Consider the following 15,087-nt stretch of genomic DNA (forward strand, 5'->3'; position numbering starts at 1 on the left):
GTGTTTGGGTTATTATACTGCTCAGTGTAGGGTGCAATGTATGGTACACTGTATTGTACAGAACATGTATCTTCACAATGGTATAGTGTGTAATTCATGCGCATGCTACAGTGTCTGATACGGTGCATGGTGCAATGTACAGTTTAGTGCATTGTACAGTGTAGGATACAGTTTTGTATGGCTCAGTATACGTATAGTGTATGAATTAGTGTAGTACAACTATGTATTTAGTATATGAAAGTGAGTGTTGCAGTGAATAATATAGTAATAACAGCCCCCCACTTCCTAGTATCGCCATTTTGAAATATGTAACTGTATTCCATTTTCTCTGTCTGTATTCAGCGTAGTGATAGTAGCCATAAGCAGAGAGATGACTTAATTTTTACATTATGTGTATGTTTATCCTTTATTGTATAGTGTATACTACAGTGTGGTGTAGTGTTTGGTACAGTGTACACACACACATATATATATATATATATATATATATATATATATATATATATATATATATATATATATATATATATATATATATATATATATACATATATATATATATATATATATATATATATATATATATATATATATATATATATATATATATATATATATATATATATATATATTAGTATATTTTGGTAGCAGTCTTTCCTGTAGACATATATTATTAAATATGACCGAAAAAGTAAGATTAATAATTCTAACACGAATTTTCTCAATATTACTTATATTTCTTTTTACTGTTGATGGTAATTGAAAAATTAATTCTCCAAAATTAATTTTTATTTCTAGTCTGACGCGACACTTGAACACGTTTCGTAATAACTAATTACATTTTCAAAGACTTTTAGTTTATACACACACAACTATAACCTGCAAAAACTAAACAGAGTTCTTACTATACTATGATTTAAACAGCTTTCATTTTATTTTATACCCGCATTTTGGGTGAGGTGATATGTTACAACAGTTTTGGATGAGGTGAACAAAACTTTCAACACAAGACAGAACACGAAACAATGGGTACTAATTGGGTAAATTGAATGTAAGAATGGAAGTAACTGCAGAGGGCTTATTGGCCCATATTTCTTGATGCTTCTATATTGGAGCGGAGTCTTGAAGTGGGTAGAACATAGTTGTGCATTAATTGGCTGTTGATTGCTGGTGTTGACTTCTTGATGTGTAGTGCCTCGCAGATGTCAAGCCGCCTGCTATCGCTGTATCTATCGATGATTTCTGTGTTGTTTGCTAAGATTTCTCTGGTGATGGTCTGGTTGTGGGAAGAGATTATATGTTCCTTAATGGAGCCCTGTTGCTTATGCATCGTTAATCGCCTGGAAAGAGATGTTGTTGTCTTGCCTATATACTGAGTTCTTTGAGGCTTACAGTCCCCAAGTGGGCATTTGAAGGCATAGACGACGTTGGTCTCTTTTAAAGCGTTCTGCTTTGTAACTGGAGAGTTTCTCATGAGTAGGGTGGCCGTTTTTTTTGGTTTTATAGTAAATCGTCAGTTGTATCTTCTGATTTTTGTCTGTAGGGATAATGTTTCTATTAACAATTTCTTTCAGGACCCTTTCCTCCGTTTTATGAGCTGTGGAAAAGAAGTTCCTGTAAAATAGTCTAATAGGGGGTATAGGTGTTGTTTTAGTTGTCTCTTCAGAGGTTGCATGGCGTTTCACCTTCCTTCTTATGATGTCTTCAACGAAACCATTGGAGAAGCCGTTGTTGACTAGGACCTGCCTTACCCTACAGAGTTCTTCATTGACTTGCTTCCATCCTGAGCTGTGGCAGAGAGCACGGTCGATATAAGCGTTAACAACACTCCTCTTGTACCTGTCTGGGCAGTCACTGTTGGCATTTGGCACATGGCATTTGGCACATTCTTATGTTCGTTTCCTTAGTGTAGACTGCAGTGTGGAAACCTCTGCTCCTTTCCATGACTGTTACATCTAAAAAGGGCAGCTTCCCATCCTTTTCCATCTCGTAAGTGAAACGCAACACAGAATTCTGCTCAAATGCCTCCTTCAGCTCCTGCAGATGTCTGACATCAGGTACCTGTGTAAAAATGTCATCAACATACCTGCAGTATATGGCCGGTTTCAAGTTCATGTCGACTAAGACCTTTTGCTCGATGGTATCCATGTAGAAGTTCGCAAACAGGACACCTAGGGGAGAACCCATGGCGACCCCATCTACTTGCTTATACATGTGCCCATTCGGGCTCATGAAGGGTGCCTCTTTAGTACTCAATTCATGAAAACTTGGCTTATTAGGCAAATCAGGCCTTGCATAGTAGGCTGAGAAGTGCATTCTGGCTACTAGGTACGATATATATATATATATATATATATATATATATATATATATATATATATATATATATATATGACACAACTCTCCTAAACACGAGAGTTAAGTATACAACTTTAGAACACTTTCCCACCAGGAGACTCGAACCCTAGCCAGCACAGAAGCCTTCCAGCAACTGGCATAACAGGTAACGCCATAACGCCTGTTATGCCAGTTGCTGGAAGGCTTCTGTGCTGGCTAGGGTTCGAGTCTCCTGGTGGGAAAGTGTTCTAAAGTTATATATATATATATATATATATATATATATATATATATATATATATATATATATATATATATATATATATATATATATATATGTCGTACCTAGTAGCCAGAACGCACTTCTCTGCCTACTATGCAAGGTCCAATTTGCCTAATAAGCCAAGTTTTCCAGAATTAATATATTTTCTCTAATTTTTTTCTTATGAAATGATAAAGCTACCCATTTCATTATGTATGAGGTCATTTTTTTTTATTGGAGTTAAAATTAACGTAGATATATGACCGAACCTAACCAACCCTACCTAACCTAATCTAACCTATCTTTAAAGGTTAGGTTAGGTTAGGGAGCCGAAAAAGTTAGGTTAGGTTAGGTAGGTTTGGTAGTCGAAAAACAATTAATGCATGAAAACTTGGCTTATTAGGCAAAACGGGCCTTGCATAGTAGGCTGAGAAGTGCGTTCTGGCTACTAGGTACGACATATATATATATATATATATATATATATATATATATATATATATATATATATATATATATATATATATATATATATATATATGTATATATATATATATATATATATATATATATATATATATTTATATATATATATATATATATATATATATATATATATATTGTGACTGGAAAGTGTTGGAGTGTAGATGTTCGGCAGTCCTCCAATGGCTGGTGTTGTCAATGCCTGTCACATTTACAAAAAAAAAGCAAGACTGCTTGCCTGTTGTCTGTGGTAAGTGAGAGGGAGGAACACGTAACACGCAAAGTATGAACAATGAAACTTTAATATACTTTAAACACAAATGAAAATAAAGACAAGTCCCATGGCTATGAACAGTGCAATTAAAGAACAAAGATAAATGCAAAAACACAATAGATAAAATAGTAATAATGGTGCTGAGAATATTGGCTATGGCTGAGACCTCCCTTAGTATACAGAGCCAGAGAGCTTAGTATGCCAGAGAGAGATGTCAACTCTTAGAGCACAAAGAATATTCTGAAGTTGATGGCTGGTTCAAGCTCAGACATCGACTCAGGTAGATGGCGCTGAGGTGCAGTGTGCAGGTGTGCAGTCGGCGAGTCACCAATCAGGAGCAGGCAGGCTGGGATGGGTAGTTGGCTGGTTGATGACGAGCCGGCGTGGAGGGATTTGGAGTTGGGGATTTAGGGTACGTTTTGCCTCCTGGTCAAAACGTTTTGTGCTACTGGTGGACGTATCTTGAATGTTGCATCTTATACTTGTAGAATAAACTTAACTTTAGGTAGGGAAGAGCAGGCTCAATCTCTCTTGAAAGAGATTATCGTCACAACTCTCCCCCGAAGCCTGCGGTTCCGGGTGAAGTTACGTCTTCAGGTGGTAGAGTGGTAGGTGGAGCTGCCTCTACTTCATAGACTCTGGAGAGGGCGTCTGCTATGATGTTGTCAGAACCCTTGATGTAGAAGATCTCCAGGTTGAAATTCTGCAGATATAAAGCCCATCGTAGAAGCCGTTGATTGTTGAATTGGGCTTGCTGCAGGAAGCGTAGGGGATTGTGGTCCGAGTAGATGGTGGTAGACCGAGCACTTTGCAGGTATGATTCAAAGTGCTGCAAGTTCAGGACGATGGAGAGTAGTTCCTTTTCGATAGTGCTGTAGTTCCTCTGGTGGGGTTTTAACTTGTAGCTGTAGTAGCTAACAGGTAGAACCTCCTCGCCTCGTTGTTGCATCAGGACACCCCCGATACCACTGGCGTCGACATGGAGGATGAAGGCTTCGTGATATCTGGCGAGGCGAGAATAGGATTAGAACAGAGCATGGATTTAAGTTGTTCAAAAGCAATAGTTTGCTGAATGGTCCAATGATACCGTTGCTTGGAGCTGATTAAAGTGATCAATGGTGTCGCCACCGTACTAAAATTCTTCACAAACCTACGGTAGTAGGAGGCAAGACCAAGGAAGCGCAGGAGTTGCTTCCTGGTGGTAGGCTGTGGGTAATGCTGGATGGCTTGGGTATGTATGTTTAACGGAGCTAGGCTGCCACTCCCTATCTCATGACGAAGATAACGCACTTTACCTTTAGCAAAGATGGACGTGCCCAAGTTGATGGTGAGGCCGGCTGTCAGGAGCTTGGCAAACAATCGTTGCAGCTGGAGCAGATGTTCGCTCCAGGTGTTAGTTGCCACAACGATATCATCCAAGTAGGCGTAGGTGTTATCTAAGCCCTGGATGACGTGGTTAACAGCTCGCTGAAAGGTGGCCGGGGCATTACATAGTCCAAATGGAAGGCGTTCGTATCTGTAAAGGCCAAAAGGAGTGGTAAAGGCAGATATTTCCTTAGCTCGCTCTGTCAAACATACTTGGTAGTAGGCGATGAGTCACAATAACGTGGCTGAAGTATGTTGACCAGACCACACACTAGAATTTGAAGGGACGACGACGTTTCGGTCCGTCCTGGACCATTCTCAAGTCGATTGTGATGAGGAGGTAGGGACAGGCAATAAATAGGCAAGAGAGAGCTGAGGAGGAAAGTCAGGTGTAGGGGATAGTAGTAATGAGAACTGCAGCAGGCCTATTGGCCCATACGAGGCAGCTCCTATTATAACCACCGAAGGAGATAGTAATAGGAAAAAGAAGAGGATAGCAAGGGAGCGTAGGAGAAGACAATGAACAGAAAAAGGGAGAAGAGAGAAAGAAAAGGAAAGAAAAAGAAAGAAATGGAAGGGGGAAAGCTTATGTTAAGTCACGTTTGTTAGAAAGATTAGAGCATTTGAGTATATACTGTGAAAGGGAAGAGTCCACAGCAACAAAGCCAGGACTCAAGTTCATGTTGGATACATTGTTTATAAGAGCCGATTCTACAAGACGGCGTCTGTGTAGAGTAGAGGCAGGAAAGATTATTTTGGAGGAAGACCAATCAATGGGATGATTAGAATCCCTCACTTGGCAGAAGAGAGCATTGTTAGTGTCTGCAGACTTAACACTTCTCTTGTGTTCTTTAAGTCTGTCATTCAGTGTACGGCCAGTTTCGCCAAAGTATTGGAGAGGACAAGATGAACAGGAAATAGAGTAGACACCAGCAGCATTAGAAGCAGGAGGAGCAGTGTGAACTAGATTGCTACGAAGTGTGTTAGTTTGTCGAAAGGCGAGTTTAATGTCAAGAGGACGAAAGGTATTGGTAAAAGTTTTGAGTTCAGATATGAAGGGAAGGCATAGTACAGTGCTACTAGTGTTGGAAGCAGGTTTAGGATGAAAGAAATTTCGTTTAGATTGAGAGTGGGCGCAGTTGATGAAATGCAAAGGATAACCAAGGCGAGAGAATGATTTGTAGATAAAGGCGATTTCAGAATCAAGAAACTGAGGGTCGCTGATGCGTAGAGCGCGGAGGAAGAGAGAGACGAGGACACTTTTCTTAACAGAAGGAGGATGGTAGGAAAAGAAGTGAATGTACATGCCACTATGCATGGGTTTACGGTAGACAGAGAAAGAGAACCCAGACACAGAGCTGTGAACATGAACATCAAGAAAAGGAAGGAGGGAATTAGATTCCCACTCAACTTTGAAATGGATAGATGGAGCCAGATTGTTAAGAGAGGCGAGGAAAGGCTGGAAAAGATTAAGGTCATGAGGCCATAAAGCAAAAATGTCATCAACATATCGAAGCCAGAGAGAGGGACGAGTATCAATAGAAGGAAGAAGAACAGTTTCTAAGTATTCCATGTAGAAATTAGCAAGAACAGGGGAGAGAGGGGAACCCATAGCGACGCCGAAAGTTTGAGTGTAATATTTACCGTTGAAAGAGAAAGAGTTAGATTCAACACAGAGTCTAATGAGATCGAGGAAAACGTCAGAGGGAAGTGGGAGAGGAAGGAGACCCTCTGACGCCTTCTGTCTGAGGAAAGAGAGAACGTCATCGAGCGGAACATTAGTGAACAGAGAGTCGACATCAAGACTAAGCATCTTACAAGAGGGTTGCAGGCGCAATCTTTCTATGAAGTCCTGAGAGTGACGAAGGTGGGCAGGGGAAAAAGTGACAAGGTAAGGTGTCAGGGTTTTAGCGAGCCAGGAGGCAAGAGGATAGCTGACAGAGCCCCGTGAAGAAATGATAGGACGAAGAGGAACACCAGGTTTATGAGTCTTAGGAAGACCATAGAAATAAGGAAGAGAAGGGCAGATGACACGGAAACGTTTAATGAGATCAAAGTCAGGAGGGCAAAGACTAGAGAGCTGTCTTAGTTTGCGGTTAAAGGAAGTTTTGAGGCGATCCAAAGGGTTATAAGTCAGAGGAGCATAAGTGCGAGAGTCAGAGAGCAAGACATCTGCTTTTCGGAGGTAGTCCTCTCGGTCAAGGACAACCACTGAATTGCTTTTGTCGGAAGGAAGGATAAGAATAGAGTTGTTAGATTTCAGGGAGGCAAGGGCAAGCTGGAAGCGACGAGGAAGGTGGTTATTTTTAGAAAACAAGCTGTCAAGAACGGGGATAAGGGCCCCTCTAAAGGCAGACAGGTCCGAAAGAGTACTAGAGTTAGAACTGACAAACCTGTCAAAGGAACTAATGAGATCAATGCCACAGCGTGGGCCAGGGGAAGTAGCAAAAGACAGACCAAGACCAAGAAGTTCTTGCTGGTGCTTAGAAAGAGAGTAGGACGAAAGGTTGGTAACACAGTCAGAGAGAGAGTATTTGGCCCAAGGACTGTTGGAGATCAGGCGTTGAAGTTTGTTGTGTAGTGTGGAAAAGTGGTGAGAAGAGGAGACGTGAGCAGTGTCAAATGCAATTGGAAAAATGATATTGCATAGATCACTGGGAAGAGAAGAGGACAGAAAGCGTTGCTGTTGACGAACAGCAAGAAAAGCCTCGTCAACTTGCAAGGAGGTGGCATGAATAAGTTCTTGAAGAAGAAGGCGGGCATGTTCAGGGAAAGGAGATCCCGAAGTGTTGAACTGGAGAAAGTTCAAGAAAGAAAGAAAGTTCACAGAAAGCTAAGCGAAATTTCTTTCATCCTAAACCTGCTTCCAACACTAGTAGCACTGTACTATGCCTTCCCTTCATATCTGAACTCAAAACTTTTACCAATACCTTTCGTCCTCTTGACATTAAACTCGCCTTTCGACAAACTAACACACTTCGTAGCAATCTAGTTCACACTGCTCCTCCTGCTTCTAATGCTGCTGGTGTCTACTCTATTTCCTGTTCATCTTGTCCTCTCCAATACTTTGGCGAAACTGGCCGTACACTGAATGACAGACTTAAAGAACACAAGAGAAGTGTTAAGTCTGCAGACACTAACAATGCTCTCTTCTGCCATGTGAGGGATTCTAATCATCCCATTGATTGGTCTTCCTCCAAAATAATCTTTCCTGCCTCTACTCTACACAGACGCCGTCTTGTAGAATCGGCTCTTATAAACAATGTATCCAACATGAACTTGAGTCCTGGCTTTGTTGCTGTGGACTCTTCCCTTTCACAGTATATACTCAAATGCTCTAATCTTTCTAACAAACGTGACTTAACATAAGCTTTCCCCCTTCCATTTCTTTCTTTCTCTTTCCTTTTCTTTCTCTCTTCCTCTCTTCTCCCTTTTTCTGTTCATTGTCTTCTCCTACGCTCCCTTGCTATCCTCTTCTTTTTCCTATTACTATCTCCTTCGGTGGTTATAATAGGAGCTGCCTCGTATGGGCCAATAGGCCTGCTGCAGTTCTCATTACTACTATCCCCTACACCTGACTTTCCTCCTCAGCTCTCTATTGCCTATTTATTGCCTGTCCCTACCTCCTCATCACAATCGACTTGAGAATGGTCCAGGACGGACCGAAACGTCGTCGTCCCTTCAAATTCTAGTGTGTGGTCTGGTCAACATACTTGGTAGTATCCTTTTAGTAAGTCTAGCTTCGATAGATACCGAGCATTACTAATGGCGTCAAGGATGTCATCTATTCTAGGTAAGGGGTACGCATCCTTGACAGTCACAAGATTCAATTTCCGATAATCGGTACATAACCTCACTTTACCATGCGGTTTCGGCACCAAGATGCAGGGTGAGGCCCAAGGGGACTCACAAGGGGTGGCCAGCCCATGATCCAGGAGGTACTGTACCTCAGCACGCATGACTTACTTTTTACTCGGGCTGATTCAGTAGAAAGGTTAACGAATCGGCCGGATGTCAGGGAGTAGTTGGATGTCGTGCTGAACCACATTACACTCTTGTGGATCATCGCTGAACAACTTCTGGTGTTCCTTGAAGATTCTGATGAGAGGAGCACTATTACTGTCCTGCAAATAGGTATGAAGATTAGTAAGGATTTCCGAGTTGGAAAGCACCGACTCAGTGTTAATGCTTTCGGGGGAAGCAGGGAAGGTTTTACTGTGGAGGTATGGACCTTTAAATGTGGAGACTGATACCAACACAGTGGGGGGAGTACCTTGATACTGCTTCAGGAGGTTGACGTGGCACAACTGGGTCTTCCGCCGCCTATCTGGAGTCTCAAGAACGTAGTTGTGGTTGTTTCTGCACTCCTTGATGCGGTAAGGTTCTGAAAACTTGTTTTGCAATGGAGAACCTGGGATAGGAAAATATGCCAACACGAAGTCTCCTGGTTTAAATTTCCTTAATTTGCTGCTTTGGTCAAAATGAGTCTTCATCCTCTCCTGTGCTTTCAATAGATTGTCATTAGCAAATTTATGTACTCTCTCTAGAATGTGGAGAGAGTATTATTGTGTTTCTTCAAAATTTAAGTTTTGAAGAAACTGGGGCACATTCTGAGGGTCACTGAAGGGGGCATAACGTAGAGAGTCTTTAAAAGCTTTGAGAGGAGTACGGCACTTACGTCCGTAGAGCATCTCATAAGGAGATACTCCTAGAGACTCATTGGGGAGACTTCTGAAAATGCACATAATGAGATCAAGTTGTTTATCCGAGTCCTTCAAGGTATCATTGCAGAATTTCTTTAGGAGTGCTTTAATAGTCTGATGACTACGTTCAAGAGAACCCTGTGAAGCAGGATGATAGGGGCTGGACAATACCTGTGTGATGTTGAACTCTTCCAGTGTCTTCTTGAAGAGATCACTGGTGAAGTTGGTGCCACAGTCACTTTGAACCTCTCTTGGAAATCCATACTGGGTGAAGATTTTCAATAGGTGTTTCACCACAGTAGCAGCCGTAATGTTCTTTACTGGAACTGCTATGGGGAATCTGGTGGTAGGACACATGATAGTTAGTATATAGGCGTTGCCAGAACTGGTCCGGGGTAAAGGATCAACACAGTCTATGATGAATCTGTGGAAAGGTTCCGCAGGCACTGGGATAGGATTTAATGGAGCTTGGGGAATAGAGATGTTAGGCTTACCTGCCATCTGACATGTATGACACTGTTGCACATACTTTTTGACGTCTTTTACCATACCTGGCCAGTAGTAGTCTTGTCTGATTCCGTGGTAGGTTTTGTTAAAACCATAGTGAGAAAGAGCTCCGTGGGCCAGGTGTAGAATATCGGGCCGTATGCTGGTGGGAATCACTAGTTGTTCGACATTGGCCCAATCGTCATCCTCCTTCAGCTTGCTGGGTCTGTATCTGCGGTAGAGCAACTGATTCTCTAGGAAGAACCCAGGAATACTGTCAGGTTGAGTCTCAGCCTGGAAGAATAATGGTGTTAATGATTGATCTTCCCTCTGTAACTTACGGAACTCCAAACTGGTATGATTTGGTGGTAGATTCTGAGGGTCTTGAGGGACAGCGGTAGCAGTAGAGTCAGCTGGCTGTGGTCGTGCAGCTTGTGCACGGGTGGTCACCAAAACCGGAGGAGAAACTTCATCACTTTCTTGGACCTCTGCTGGAACATATTCAAAGATGGGATTGTCCATTACATAGTTACACACCTGGGGTTTGTCCATGATGATCAGGTTGGACGGTTGCAGATCTTCTGCCAAGTCGTTTCCCAGGAGAAGTTGCACTCCAGGCATGGGAAAAGGCTTTTCCCTGATGGCGACTTGGACTTCACCGGTCACGAAGAGACAATCCAGGTGGACTCTGGCGAGTGAATACGGAGTGGTACCAGTGAGGTCAGTGATAAGGACGATTTCCCCGGTGTAGGTGATGTTAGGCACAGCTGATTTCAATATTATTGACTGAAGAGCCGCTGTGTCCCTCAAGATCTTCAATTTGAAACGTCCCTCCGAATCTGTACCGTTGGTAGAGACAGTTCCAGGATACAGGTGTTTACTGAAGAGAGAAAGATCATTAACAGGAACACCAACATTCATCACAGGCTTACCGGATTTAGGAGGAGGCTGTTTGGGTTTAGTAGATTCATTGCTTTTGTATTGAGCCTTCCCACATCTATCTATGGTATGTCCATAGAGTTTGCAATACTTACAACACAATTGTGAGCTCGCTTGATCTGTACTCAGTTTATCATAACTGTACCAAGCCTTCTTACTGGAAGGTGGTTCTGGTGTCAGCCGGTGGATGAGGCTGTAGGTATCAGCCGACTTCGCACATCTGATGTAGTCAGTTTCTTCTTTATCTGCTAAATATAAACGGACGGAAGGGGGAACACGTCTCAAGAATTTCTCAACTAGCATGAGGTTGATGAGTTCTGCAAATGTAGAGACATGTGCTGCTTCCAGCCATTTCATTAAATATATTTTCTTGGTATTGGCAAATTCTAGAAAGGTGGTGTTACTTGCCTTTAGATAGTCACGAAATTTTCGTCTGTAGCTTTCGGGGGAGAGAAGGTAGGCGTCCAAAACTGCTTGCTTCAGGGTCTGGTAGTCATTCTCAGACGCTAAGGTACTGAGAGTAACTGAAGCTCTACCTGTGACATGCACTCTGAGAAGGGTAGACCATTGATCTTCAGGCAAGCTAAGTTTATTAGCTAGGGTCTCAAAGGTGGTAAAAAAGACGTCAATCTCTATCTCAACGAATGGTGGTATTAACTTACTTGCATGGGAGACATTGAAACTTACGGGTAGCTTATTGGCGCTGAGCGCGGTGTGAAGTCTCCAACGCGAGTTCTTGTTGACGACATTCTATAATCATATCCGCTTGCTGTTTATCATGCTTGCATTGCATCTCCAGGTGACGTTGTTTTGCTTCAAGCTGTACTCGCTCACACTCACGGAGTATTGCAGTCTCACGTTCCTTGAGGGCCACCTCTCGTTCTTGTTCTTCTTTCCTGATTGCAGCTTCCTCTTTCCTCAGGGCTGCCTCTCTTTCCTGCTCTTCTTTCCTTATTGCAGCTTCTTCTTTCCTCATGGTCGCCTCGCATTCCCTCATTTGGAGGGAATGTATAATTGTATAAGCAAGTAGATGGGGTCGCCATGGGTTCTCCCCTAGGTGTCCTGTTTGCAAACTTCTACATGGGTACCATCGAGCAAAAAGTCTTAGTCGAAATGAACTTGAAACCGGCCATATACTGCAGGTATGTTGACATTTTTACACAGGTACCTGATGTCAGACATCTGCAGGAGCTGAAGGAGGTATTTGAGCAGAGTTCCGTGCTGCGTTTCACTTACGAGATGGAAAAGGATGGGAAGCTGCCCTTTCTAGATGTAACAGTCATGGAAAAGAACGGAGGTTTCCACACTGCAGTCTACACTAAGGAAACGAACATAGAAATGTGCCTAAATGCCTAAATGCTCCTCTTGTACCCAGACAGGTACAAGAGGAGTGTTGTTAACGCTTATGTCGACCGTGCTCTCAGCCACAGCTCAGAATGGAAGCAAGTCGACGAAGAACTCTGTAGGGTAAGGCAGGTTCTAGTCAACAACGGCTTCTCCAATGGTTTCGTCGAAGACATCATAAGAAGGAAAGTGAAACGCCATGCAACCTCTGAAGAGACAACCAACACAACACCTATACCCCCTATTAGACTATTTTACAGGAACTTCTTTTCCACAGCTCATAAAACGGAGGAAAGGGTCCTGAAAGATATTGTTAATAGAAACGTTATCCCTACAGACAAAAATCAGAGGATACAACTGACGATTTACTATAAAACCAGAAAAACGGCCAGCCTACTCATGAGAAACTCTCCAGACACAAAGCAGAACGCTTTAAAAGAGACCAACGTCGTCTATGCCTTCAAATGCCCTCTTGGGGACTGTAAGCTCCAAAAAACCCAGTATATAGGCAAGACAACAACATCTCTTTCTAGGCGTTTAACGATGCATAAGCAACAGGGCTCCATTAAGGAACATATAATCTCTTCCCACAACCAAACCATCGCCAGAGAAATCCTAGTAAACAACACAGAAATCATCGATAGATACAGCGATAGCAGGCGGCTTGACGTCTGCGAGGCTCTACACATCAAGAAGTCAACACCAGCAATCAACAGCCAATTAATGCACAACTATATTCTACCCACCTCAAGACTCCGCTCCAATATAGAAGCATCAAGAAATATGGACCAATAGGCTTTCTACAAATCACTTCCATTCAATACCCATTGTTTCGTGTTCTGTCTTGTGTTTAGGAATTTAATACCCTATTAATACCACCTCACCCCATCCACCTCACTCAAATGTAGATATAAACAAATCGAAGATGTGTAAGTTCTATTCAGTTGTGTATGTGTAAGCTAAAGTCTTTGAAAATGTAATAAGTTTTACGAAACGCGCTCAAGTGTCGCGTCAGACTAGAAATAAAATGAATTTTGGAGAATTGATTTTTGAATTACCACCAACAGGGAAAAGAAACGTACGAAAGATCGAGAAAATTCGTGTTAGAATTATTAATCTTACCTTTTCGGTCATATTTAATAATATATGTCTACAGGAAAGACTGCTACCAAAATATACTAATATATATATATATATATATATATATATATATATATATATATATATATATATATATATATATATATATATATATATATATATATATATATATATTTATATATATATATATCAAGCCATTTGCATCAGAAAAAAAATCCTCGTGAAGGGGTTGAACCTCGGACAGACAGGCGCTCCATTCTCGTTAGAATATCCGCATGCCAGGCTGATTACCTAATTTGCATATTACAGACCACTTACGAAAGCCACAAACTGTAAGGCGCACGAAGAGCCTCGAGCAATGTCATTAATTTCCCAGCTGGAGATGTGGCGCCCCCCGCGGGTCGCCTATTCCAGAGACGTACCCATGTGTCGTGTTGCACGTTGGTCGTGCCCATCACCCACGTACTCCAGAGACGTACCCATGTGTCGTGTTGCACGTTGGTCGTACCCATCACCCACGTACTCCAGAGAGGTACCCATGGGTTGTGTTGCATGTTGGTCGTGTCCATCACCCACGTACTCCAGAGTACGTGGGTGAATTTCTGACTCCAGAAATTCAATTCAATGTTCTCACTTACATAGGCGTTCATTTCTACGCCTTATAGTTGTAATAATGTTTTATGTTAAATGTTTGCCCTTTATTGGTTGTTCCAGACACCACCTAGACTCCTTAGTGTCGCATCATAATGTTTTGTTCCTCGGGCAGCGTTCCGTGGCTCTGTTGTCGTACCTCCGCTTGGTGTGAGACTTTGGATTACTTATCACAGTGTTCATCGACGATCAGTGTTTGTTATTTACCAACCAATGTGCTACACTTCATAACGTTGCTTATTATTATTTAGTCTCTATATCACTTAAATGTTGGAGGACTGCGGCCACACGTGAGGCACTATCTCTATTACCAACACTCGTGCACCTGGGGGATACACGACAGGTGCCCCTGGGTCGTAGTGCACGACAGGTGCCCCTGGGTCGTGGTGCACGACAGGTGCCCATGGGTCGTGGTGCACGACAGGTGCCCCTGGGTCGTGGTGCACGACAGGTGCCCCTGGGTCGTGGTGCACGACAGGTGCCCATGGGTCGTGGTGCACGACAGGTGCCCCTGGGTCGTGGTGCACGACAGGTGCCCCTGGGTCGTGGTGCACGACAGGTGCCCATGGGTCGTGGTGCACGACAGGTGCCCCTGGGTCGTGGTGCACGACAGGTGCCCATGGGTCGTGATACACGACAGGTGCCCCTGGGTCGTGATACACGACAGGTGCCCAAGGGTCGTGGTGCACGACAGGTGCCCATGGGTCGTGATGCACGACAGGTGCCCATGGGTCGTGGTGCACGACAGGTGCCCATGGGTCGTGATGCACGACAGGTGCCGATGGGTCGTGGTGCACGATGGTCGTGCTCATCACCATTGGACGAGAGATAAATAACGTTGATACATCGGACTGGTTTCATTTGCAGAAAGCCAGCACGGGGTGACGGAGGTAAAGCCAGCACGGGGTGACTGAGGTAAAGCCAGCACGGGGTGACTGAGGTAAAGCCAGCACGGGGTGACTGAGGTAAAGCCAGCACGGGGTGACGGAGGTAAAGCCAGCACGGGGTGACTGAGGTAAAGCTAGCACGGGGTGACTGAGGTAAAGCCAGCACGGGGTGACTGAGGTAAAGCCAGCACGGGGTGACAGGTAAAGCCAGCACGGGGTGACTGAGGTAAAGCCAGCACGGGGTGACTGAGGTAA

The 15,087-nt window shown here is 43.2% G+C and overlaps 1 protein-coding gene across 1 annotated transcript in view; it reads left to right on the plus strand.

Moving 5' to 3' along the window:
* The window catches only part of LOC138352408 (uncharacterized), a 62,495-nt gene extending 47,718 nt beyond the window's left edge, over positions 1–14,777 (plus strand). The window contains exon 2 of the mRNA XM_069304894.1: positions 14,222–14,777. Within this exon, the coding sequence (XP_069160995.1) occupies positions 14,222–14,777 (556 nt within the window). The remainder of the gene's footprint in view (positions 1–14,221) is intronic.
* The last annotated feature ends 310 nt before the right edge of the window (positions 14,778–15,087 follow it).

Source organism: Procambarus clarkii, chromosome 53 (assembly GCF_040958095.1).
Source record: "Procambarus clarkii isolate CNS0578487 chromosome 53, FALCON_Pclarkii_2.0, whole genome shotgun sequence".
NCBI lineage: Eukaryota > Metazoa > Arthropoda > Malacostraca > Decapoda > Cambaridae > Procambarus > Procambarus clarkii.